We start from the raw sequence: 10,299 nt of genomic DNA on the forward strand, positions 1-10,299 counted from the left end.
AGGAGCTGCCACTTGTGAAGGAGCTTCTTGGCATCTTTGGAGTGGCATCGGGATTGAAAGTAAACTATGCTAAGTCAGCGGCAATTCTCATAAGATCCGAGGAGGAGGATGTGGAGCTGGTCAGGAGTGCTCTACCATGGAAGATCGATTCCTTCCCGTGCAAATACTTGGGTCTACAGTTAAGCATCAAGCAACTCAAGCGAAACGAATGGCAACCGGTTGTTGATGCGGCTCTCCATATCATGCCTGGTTGGCAACGTGGGCTTGTCAGTAGGCCTGGACGGCTTATCCTGGTAAATCAGGTCATGAGAGCGAGGCCAACGCACCACCTCATGGTTGTTGAGGCGCCAAAGTGGGCCCTGGAACAAGTGGATAAGGGCTGCCGCACTTTTTTCTGGGCTGGCATGGAAGCCGTAAACGGTGGCAAATGTGTGGTTTCTTGGAGGAGAGTATGCCGCCCCAAGCAGCTCGGAGGCTTAGGCATCAATGACCTACACAAGCACGACATTGCTCTGAGGCTTAGATGGGAATGGCTTAGGAGGACGGATCCATCTAGGCCCTGGCAGGGCTTAAACCTCACCGCGGATAAGCAGGTGGCACTCGCATTCCGGAGTCTTGTCCAATGGCGTGTTGGGAATGGAGAGCACGCCCTTTTTTGGAGAGATAGATGGCTCAATGAAGGCACAGTTGCGGAGATTGCACCCTTGGTGGCTGCCAGAGTCAGGACGCAGGTGGCAAACAAGCGTCTCGTCAGCGAGGGGCTTTGTTCGCACGCTTGGACAGATGACATTACCGGGATCCTCGACGTTGACACTCTTGCCCAGTTCATCCGACTTTGGGAACTTCTTATGGAGGTACACTTGGATTCGGAGCTGGAAGATGCTCCTATTTGGGCATGGAATGAGTCCGGCGTCTACTCTGCAGCATCGGCTTACAGGATGCTTTGTATGGGTGGCATTCGGTTCCGCCCTTTCGCGGCCATCTGGAAATGTTGGGCGCCGCTGTCCTGTCGGATCTTCATGTGGCTCGCGGTGCAATAGCGCCTTTGGACTTCGGATAGGAGAGCTAGACATGGGCTACAAGACCAAACCTCCCCGTGCTACCTTTGTGATCAGGACGAGGACAATGTGGATCACATCCTGCTTCAGTGCGTGTATGCCAGACATGTGTGGTTTCTTTGTTTCACCAGGATCGGAGTAGATCTTCTTTGCCCCACGGTGCAGTCCCACCTGGCGGACTGGTGGTGCGAGGCGAGAAAGCGGATTGCCAAGACAAGCAGAAAAGGCTTTGACACGGTGGTTATGTTAATATGTTGGTCTTTGTGGAAGCAGAGGAATGCGAGAGTCTTTGATAGGAGCGATACGTTAGATGTGTTCGGCGTGACGGAGGCCATATTTCACGAATTGGCCATCTGGATGCAGGCCGGAGCAACTGGAGTGGAGCATGTAGTTGAGTAGCACATAGAGTGTCGAGTTTGGAGTGGAGGGGATGTCCGGATCGACTTGTGACCACGTGACTAGCTACAAACCTTTTTTGTACATATTTTCTCCCCTTCTGTAAAGCTACGGTACACCTTTTGGTGTACCCTCGAAAAAAAAACGATTGACAGGAACTACGACGTAGAATCACTGAAACATCACGGAATAAAAACCCATCATGAAGTTGGCTGGAGAAGTATGTCGAGAGATGCGCCTTTCGACGTAGTACAAGATCGCCATCCCATCCCTGCTCTTGTTCTTTCCCATTTCAGTTCCTCTGTGGCAACAGAAAACAAGACCATGAGTAGTACATGTAAGAATATACACACTCGAGAGCCCTCCGTCGACGATGACTGCGTCGTCAAGTCGAGGGGCCATGGCGGTGGCGTCTTTCTTTACCAAAGCCAACTTTGTACTGCTCCTACTACCAGCGCTAGTGCCGTGCCACGCCTTATTGGTACCCTACCGATCTTAAAGGGTTCCACTATAGCCTGCCACTGCCATCTCCGCCCTTTAAAGTGCGCAGCCTGCCAGACTCGGCGGCCCTCTCCCAAAGCTAAAGAAACAAGGTATAGCCAGCCATCAAGTACACCGCAGTGCTGCACCGAGCGGCTCTAGGCTAGAGAAGTTGAGTAGTATCAGACGGCCGCCACCTTCCAGCCATGGCCACGGCGTCGCCGGCGTGGATAGTGCCGGTGCTGCTTGCCCTCGCGGCCCTTTGCGCGGCGGCGGAGGCGGAGGCGTCGCCAGCGAAGGTGCCGGCGATGTACGTGTTCGGGGACTCCACGGCCGACGTCGGCAGCAACAACTACCTGCCAGGCAACGCGGTTCCGCGGGCCAACTTCCCGCACAACGGCGTCGACTTCCCCACCTCGCGCCCCACCGGCCGCTTCAGCAATGGCTACAACGGCATCGACTTCTTAGGTACGTGTGTGCGCGGCGCGCGCCCTGAAAAATGTGATCCGCCCTTCTCTGCATGTCTCGCAAGTCGCAAACTAGCTTAGCTGCAGCTTACACCGGCTTGGAGTAGCTCACGGCGGCGGCGCCATGTCTGCATAACTGCCCAACTGGTGAACTGCCAAGCGTTCGAGCTTGTCTTTCTGCGCTATTTGGCGGACAAGAGCATGGATCGGCCGTTTCAGTTCACTGGGGACGATGAATCAAACGCGAAGTTGATGGGAAACAGAGGACTGAGAGGGTGCCAGCCGGAACTGAATCTAGTGCCTCCGTCCGTTCCTAGCATGTGTGATCGTGAGCAAGTTCATTATATGTTTTTTTTTTTTGTCTAATTTGATCCGGTGGCGTGCTACCTCATTTTAACATACAGGTAGAAAAAGGTTCGTTCCCGCTCAAAAAAGAAGGTAGAAAAAAGTTGAAAAACAAATGCTAGAGAAAAGTGGCCTGCACGTAATCATTGTGGCCGCGTCTCGCTTCCCGACGCGACGAAGAGGCAACTCTCGCAGAGCGTGGCAGCGTTCCGCAGTGCAGCGAAGGGACCGGTCTTTCTTTTCGAGAGTGGATCGTTTGGCGCTTACCACTGACGAGTTTGCACAGCGCGCATAAATGAGACAGTCTGAGTACAGTCTTCAGCAGTATCCTTTTTTTTCCCGGGTGGAGCATCGTTCAGTGTAGAGCATGCACAAATTGCAGACATGCGTTTGTTTCAGTATTTGGCCTTTTCGGTTCAAGGGTTCCCCTTTACAAATGACATGGCTAGATCTCAGTCGATTGAGATTTAGCAATTTCGTTACAAAATAACAGTAAAAATTCTATGGATTGCTTTGCTGCACTGCTATTTCATTGGATTTTCGTAGCAAGAGGTTTTTTCGGTTTTCCTATTTTTTGTTGCATCAGTTACTTTTTTCTTCTTCCTTCCTTTATCCCGAGCGCACGCATTGGGGATCTGAAATTAATTTTATTGCACCATAATTTTGCTTGTATGTAATTTTTATAAATGTATACAGTAGATTTGTAATTTGCAAATTAATTCAAAGTCATTTTAAGCTTAATCATATGGATGTGAAGAAAGGATGTCAGGGTACTGTAGCTTCCCTGACATCCGGATCTCGTTCCCATTGGGGAAGCTAGACCTCGCCAGAGTAGAAACAACCCCACTATCTATTTTAGAGGGAAGCATAACCCCATTATTTATCAAAGGGGTAGGGAGAGGGGTGCAGGGGATCGCTGGAATTGTTCACCTGTGCCGCGGGGCTTAGAGGGATGGTCGGGCCAGTGGCCAGCACGGCGGTGGGGGAGTTCGAGGGAAGAGCGAGGTGGCGATAGCCGGGAGGTGGTGGCAGGCGGTTAGGTCCGGATCGAAGGCGGGGCTGCACGATTGAAGTAAGAACATGAACATGAACATGAACGGTCGGAGGAGGAATAAGGAGATCTGGCCGTTCATCCCTGATCCAACAGCCGGTAATAAATGTGATTGATGCAAATTTATTACGTGATGGATAGACGATCCCAAAATTCTTCGAGTCAAGAACTATGACAACCACTCAATCTCCACTGAAACTCTGATGTTCTGATGGGATACAATTTCTAAAGCAGCATGTGTTTGGTATTCAACTGGTGACCAAAATTCTGTGTCACCTTGGCAGCTCTGAACATGGGCTTCAAGCGCAGCCCCCCGCCGTTCCTCTCGGTGGCCAACAGAACCAACAGGCAGATCACGCGAGGGCTGCTGGGAGCAAACTTCGCCTCTGCAGGATCAGGCGTTCTTGACACGACGGTAAGACGCTACCCAAAGTTCATTGTTTTTGAGATAGCTCACCATTCGGCTTTCGGCATGAATGGTAGACGCTACTCAAAGTTAGTAAACTTGCTGCGCTGTTAATTTACGCATGCTCAGTAACGTTCAAGCCATGATTCCTTGCAGGGGGACTCCATCGTCTCGATGAGCAAGCAGGTGGAGCAGTTCGCCACTCTGCGATGCAACATCTCTGCGCGCATCGGCGAAGAGGCGGCCGACACCGTGCTGTCGAGGTCCCTGTTCGTCATCAGCACCGGCGGCAATGACATCTTCGCCTTCTTCTCGGCTAACAGCACGCCGACGGCCGCGCAGAAGCAGATGTTCACCTCCAACCTCGTTTCGCAGTACAAAAATCATGTGAAGGTATATATATTTTACCAGCCTCTTGTCACTACAGTACTTATTGCAGTATGGGCCTAAGATGTAAGATCTCACCGGAATGGGCGTGTACTGTATGGCAGGCTCTGTTCGGCCTCGGGGCGAGGAAGTTGGCCGTGATCGACGTCCCGCCGATCGGGTGCTGCCCATACCCGAGAAGCCTGCACCCTCTCGGTGCGTGTATCGACGTCCTCAACGAGCTGACCCGTGGGCTCAACAAGGGCGTCAAGGACGCCATGCATGGCCTCAGCGCCAGCTTGGGTGGCTTCAAGTACTCCATCGGGAGCTCACACGCCGTCGTGCAGAGCATCATGAAGCACCCCCAAAGACTAGGTACATCAACTTGATTTACCATAAGGGAACTGGTCGTCACAAATGCGTTCGTCAGGCCGAGAGTTCAGACTTCACAGGGTGATGGCGAGTTTGGTTTTTGCAGGATTCAAGGAGGTGACCACGGCGTGCTGCGGCTCCGGCAAGTTCAACGGCAAGTCGGGCTGCACGCCCAACGCCACGCTGTGCGACAACCGGCACGAGTACCTCTTCTGGGACCTGCTGCACCCGACGCACGCCACGTCCAAGCTCGCCGCCGCGGCCATCTACAACGGCTCGCTGCACTTCGCAGCGCCCATAAATTTCAGGCAGCTAGCGGAGGACCAGTGCTAGATAGAGCACTCACGGGCCGCGTGCGCGGTCGGTGTCTGCTGCGTTATTAGGTTTGCTTCACCTGTCTGTGATGGTGATGCTCGTGTGTAGGATATGTATGCACAGTGGTGTTCGTCTCTGGTTTCATTTGTGTATTATTAGGTGGGTGCCTGGCGTAGTGTGGAATCTAAAGATCAAAATGGTGCCATCTCTGTACTGTAATGCAGGTGAATTACTTCTCGAGGTTCGTATGTAGTACTGTATATCCAAATGAACTAAAATTTAATTAAATTTATTCTAGTATTTTTACATCATTTGTTTTTCCCCAATTACTTAACAGTGTGCGCGCGCTCGCTGGCTGAATCGAGCGGCCGACTCCTGCACGGTGGATCGTGTTGGCAATATCTATAATGAAAAATTCGAAAGCCACAAAATGAAATGCTAGCTATAATGATTGGGCAATGCATATGACAATGACCTTCTTAGGGGGCCAACACATTCTGGATCATCCTAGAGCTGGGGTTCTCACCTACCACCATCTTCCTCCTCTTCGTCGCCGGGGCGAGGGCTTGTAACCCAGGATACCGATCCCCCGCAATCCTATGGATCGTGTTGTCACGAGTTCCGCTAGATCATTGCATATCCCGGTATACTGCCAGAGCAACATATAGAGGGATCCTTTCATGTTCATAGAAAGACCTATGTTTGCATTTAGATGAAGTTGAATAAAATGTAGTGATCATTATGACTGTTTCTTTTAGCTTGAGAGAAAATAAAGATCCAACAAAGAGAGAGAAAGGATAAAAAAAGGTGTGCGAAGGTGGAACAAAAAAGTGTGAGAGAGAAGGAGCAACACCATTATCTTTTTAGAGCACACATATAAAATGCTTCAAAGTAGCACTAAGTGTTCATGGTTGAAAATTTCCATAAGTGCTTCAAAGTAGCATAGCTTCATTGCATTTCATTGTTGATAGTCCATGAGTTTCATATATACTAGTGGAAAAATCCACATTATAGAACTTGACTTCTATATTTCATTGATGAGCCTTGGCAAATGAGCTTTAGGTCTTCGTGAGCAGGCAAGTTGGAGGCGCCCCCATTAGTTCATATGCGAGCTTTTCATTTATATATAGCTCTATGTGCATCATAGTTGCATGGCAATCCATACTACTTGCACAATATCGATCATGAGGTCTTCCTCTTGTCCTAATGGTCAACTGCGTTGTTGCAAGACTTTCTTCTTCTTCACTTATTTTAACTCCCAACATTATTTTCTATTTGCCTTGATTAGGGCATAAACTCATACTTGCGCTTAAATTTTGAATTGTGAAGATTGTAAAATAGAGCAAACATACAATAAGTGATTGTATTTGGTCTTGTATTGAGGGTTAGTCTAGAAGTGATTGGCATGTTAATATACTTCGCCCAAATGATTATGAATATTTATCCAATTAACTTTACATTCTTTTCCTGGCGGACCAATGTGTTTTGGCGCGGGACTTGCCCGTCAGTCCGACATGGCAGACACATACGTCCAGGCATCCTCGTATTCGCCCCATATATGGGCTAGGTTTTGGGGGTGCGAGACAACCCAGGCGTTTGGGCTGCGTATAGGGGTCCGCTTGGATAGCAATTTCATTACCAGACAGTGACCAAGGAGACCTCCTAATTGGCGCCTTAAGCACCCAAAATTTAACGGATTAATCATTGACCATTGACTTTTGAGAAAAAACCATGTATCTCAAGAAATTCAGAAAATTTAAAAAAATTAATAAATTTGGGGAAAAAATACAAAATTCAAAAAGTTCATGAATTTTTAAAAAGTTTACAAAATTTAATTTATCATGAATTTGAAAAAATTCTCCGAATTTAAAAGAATTTTATGAAATTGAAAAAGTTCATGAATTTGAAAAGAAGGTCACGAATTTGAAAGAAGTTTTCAAATCTAAACATTTTGAGAAAAGTACTTGAGTCTAAAAAAGTTTGTGGATTTTAAACATTGTTCACGAATTGGTGAAAAGTTCTCGGGTTTGAAAATTATTCACGAATTTGAAAATTGTTCGTGGTTTCCAGAAAGTTCACGAATTTGAAAAAGTTCATGAGTTTGATAATAAGTTTGTGGATTTTAGAAGATAAAACAAAAACGAAAAAAAGGAACAGAAACTAGGAAAAAAAACCAGCTAGAAGCTTTACAAAACCTACAAAAAAAGCTCCTAGAATTTTCACAAAACCGGATGATGTAGCTTCTATAAAAAAGGCAACCTACATGGGCCGGCCCATTTCCTATGTGCCCTTGAAGTGCGCCATTTGTAAAAACGCCTGCAAGTGACGCCTGAAGCGCCAAATACAAAGTGGGATGACCAGGCCAGAAGGATTTTGAGTGTCCTGTGGTAGCAGATGCTCTACCTAGTGCTAAATCCGAACGCAAGCTCCAAACGTGTCACTACAGTTACGCAGGCCATGCCGATTTGGTCCCATGCATCCAGCTGGTCCGTCCTAAGCCGCACCAGCTGTGAGTGCGTGGCTGCCGGGCGTCTCCGTCGCGGTTCCTCGTCTCTGGCCTCCAGCCAGGGCACCGTTCTGCAGGCCCGGACTTGTTTAACAACGATCTGGAACAAAATTTGTTTGATTTCGTTTGAATATACGGCCGTATTCTACAGCTTCAAACCTCTTTAAAAGATGCATAATGAGGACACGCAGTCAGCTGAAATTACAAGTAGACAACCCTCCAAAACACCAGCTAGCGGGCGATAAACTCGATGAAAACTGCTGGGTAATTTCTGTTCCCTGGGACCTATATATACTTCATGACGTACCATGAAACATTCAGCACCTGAACACAGAGTCCCAGGTACAGCAAAGCGGCAGAGCCTCCAGATGGCTAACCAAACCGCCTCATACGTGGTCGTGGCTCTGTGCCTGCTCGTGCTCGTGGCGAGGCACGCCGAGGCGAGGCAGCCCCGGCTCGTCCCCGCGATATTCGTGTTCGGCGACTCCACCGTCGACGTCGGCAACAACAACTTCCTGGGCGGCACGCGCAAGGAGGGCAGGGCCAACTTCCCGCAGTACGGCGTGGACTTCCCGACCTCCAAGCCCACCGGCCGGTTCAGCAATGGCTTCAACACGGCAGACCGGCTAGGTACTACGTGCATTGCAGTTGTTCGATCTGCAGTCACTTCCTTCAGCACGAGCTCGATCGGCAGTGCTTAACAAGTTACACCATTCGATGATGAACAGCTCAATTCCTTGGGTTCCCCCTGAGCCCGCCGGCGTACCTCTCCCTGAATAGGCGTACCGTCAGATCACAGATGTTTAAGGGCCTCAACTTCGCTTCAGCGGGGTCCGGACTTGGGGATCACACCGGCCGCTCAGTGGTACTCCTACATTGTTAGGCATTACTTACTAATTAATTTTCATTTCAACCGTATGACATGATGTGAACATTATGTGCAGGTTGGTGAGGTGATCCCGATGACCCAGCAGGTGGAGTCCTTCGCGACGGTTGTCAAGCACATGCACCAGAGCTCAGGCTCGAGGAGAACGGCCAGTCTCCTCTCCAAGTCCATCTTCTTCATCAGTACCGGCAGCAACGACATGTTCGAGTACTCTTTCTCCCGTAGCAACGACAGGAAGTTCTTGGCCAGCCTCGTCGCCGCCTACAAGTTGTATCTGAAGGTACCACTACATAGTACTCAGCAAATCAGTTTGCTAGTATGCAGTTGTGTTCATCTCCACAGCATCAGACGAACCACAAGAACTGCAAACTGAACCTGTACAATCCTGCTCAGGCACTCTACCATCTGGGCGCGAGAAAGTTCAGCATCGTCAGCATCCCGCCGCTGGGCTGCACTCCGTCGCAGAGGCTGCGCCGGCTGGCGCAGATGGGCACGCAGGGCTGCTTCGACCCACTCAACGATCTCTCGCTTCAGTCGTACCCTTTGCTGTCCGCGATGCTGGAGGAACTGGCCCACGAGCTGCCTGGCATGGCCTACTCCCTCGGAGACGCCTTCACCATGGTCTCCTTCGTCTTCGCCAACCCACACACAAACGACTGGAGTAAGCAAATCGCCTTGGCACGGCTCCTTGCCTGTGCAAATAGCCCGTGGATCTTTTCTAACTGTGATTTTGCCGGCCTGCTCTTATAGGCTTCACGGAGCTTCAGGCGGCGTGCTGCGGCGAGGGGCCGTTCGGGGCGTCAGGGTGTAACCAGACGGTCCCGCTGTGCGGCAACCGCGACAGCTACCTGTTCTGGGACGCCAACCACCCGACGCAGGCCGTGTCCACCATCGCCGCGCAGACGCTGTTCGCCGGCAACCACACGTTCGTCAACCCCATCAACGTCCTCCAACTGACCAAGCTGTGACCGTGCTTGTGCGCAAAATTTATAGCGATATGTATTTTGTCTTCTCTATCTAAATAAGAGTAGTCAGCTAATATAGGGCTACCGGGTAATCAAGCGGTTATAAAACACTATCTTACCGACATGCACGGCGATAATACTTACCCCAATTCATCTGTGTTTGGATTAGAAATATCTTTTTATAAGGATTTGGAATTTGTATTGCAACTTTATCAAGATATTTAAATGGATTTGGAAGAGTCTCTCAATCAATCAATCAACATGCCTTGCTATACAAGAAATAGTAAAACTGAGCCACCTATAACCACCCACAGCGATTTAAGCTCGGCTTGGATGTTTGGTGGTCCCACCGCTCCCTTTTTCTCGAGCGTTGGTAACACCTTATTAACTCTCACGAAAAAAACACCTTATTAACTCAACGACAAAGTTAAATCCTGCCGACTGGTCATTAGCGACAGACACGCACGATTCGCTCGATGCACGATCTGCATCGACCGATCCACGTTCGACCTCCCGATAGATCGCTAGATACTTTATTTTTCAAGGAAAAAAATAAAGCATCCGATGGGAATCAAACACAGGACGCACAAGCTCCGCATGCTCCCTTTGACCAACAAGCTACAACATCTTGGTTGTTCAAACTGGAAAACATAAGAACTTAACCTTTTATACCTCATAGCATCAAA

General features: G+C 49.3%; 2 protein-coding genes across 2 annotated transcripts; both read left to right on the plus strand.

Annotated features, from left to right (window-relative positions):
• The first annotated feature begins 1,991 nt into the window (after window positions 1-1,991).
• LOC119324762 (GDSL esterase/lipase At5g55050-like) lies at window positions 1,992-5,548 on the plus strand. The gene is made up of 5 exons (XM_037598536.1): window positions 1,992-2,402; window positions 4,082-4,212; window positions 4,360-4,596; window positions 4,695-4,944; window positions 5,048-5,548. Exons 1-5 carry the CDS (start codon window positions 2,141-2,143, stop codon window positions 5,272-5,274), a joined length of 1,107 nt encoding a protein of 368 aa, XP_037454433.1. The 5' UTR covers window positions 1,992-2,140; the 3' UTR covers window positions 5,275-5,548.
• A 2,582-nt stretch (window positions 5,549-8,130) lies between these two features.
• LOC119322227 (GDSL esterase/lipase At1g71691-like) lies at window positions 8,131-9,766 on the plus strand. Its single transcript, XM_037595727.1, has 5 exons — window positions 8,131-8,392; window positions 8,491-8,627; window positions 8,707-8,928; window positions 9,042-9,309; window positions 9,399-9,766. Exons 1-5 carry the CDS (start codon window positions 8,131-8,133, stop codon window positions 9,614-9,616), a joined length of 1,107 nt encoding a protein of 368 aa, XP_037451624.1. The 3' UTR covers window positions 9,617-9,766.
• The last annotated feature ends 533 nt before the right edge of the window (window positions 9,767-10,299 follow it).

Source organism: Triticum dicoccoides, chromosome 6B, assembly GCF_002162155.2.
Source record: "Triticum dicoccoides isolate Atlit2015 ecotype Zavitan chromosome 6B, WEW_v2.0, whole genome shotgun sequence".
In the NCBI taxonomy this organism is placed as follows: Eukaryota; Viridiplantae; Streptophyta; class Magnoliopsida; order Poales; family Poaceae; genus Triticum; species Triticum dicoccoides.

What these genes read in the sequence shown, in the direction of transcription:
- LOC119324762 (XM_037598536.1), top strand. Translation starts at nt 2,141, where the DNA reads ATGGCCACGGCGTCGCCGGCGTGGATAGTGCCGGTGCTGCTTGCCCTC. An exon ending in CAGGCGTTCTTGACACGACG is followed by an intron (nt 4,213 to 4,359) that starts GTAAGACGCTAC and finishes GATTCCTTGCAG; the next exon opens with GGGGACTCCATCGTCTCGAT. An exon ending in GAAGCACCCCCAAAGACTAG is followed by an intron (nt 4,945 to 5,047) that starts GTACATCAACTT and finishes TGGTTTTTGCAG; the next exon opens with GATTCAAGGAGGTGACCACG.
- LOC119322227 (XM_037595727.1), top strand. Translation starts at nt 8,131, where the DNA reads ATGGCTAACCAAACCGCCTCATACGTGGTCGTGGCTCTGTGCCTGCTC. An exon ending in ATCACACCGGCCGCTCAGTG is followed by an intron (nt 8,628 to 8,706) that starts GTACTCCTACAT and finishes CATTATGTGCAG; the next exon opens with GTTGGTGAGGTGATCCCGAT. An exon ending in CCCACACACAAACGACTGGA is followed by an intron (nt 9,310 to 9,398) that starts GTAAGCAAATCG and finishes CTGCTCTTATAG; the next exon opens with GCTTCACGGAGCTTCAGGCG.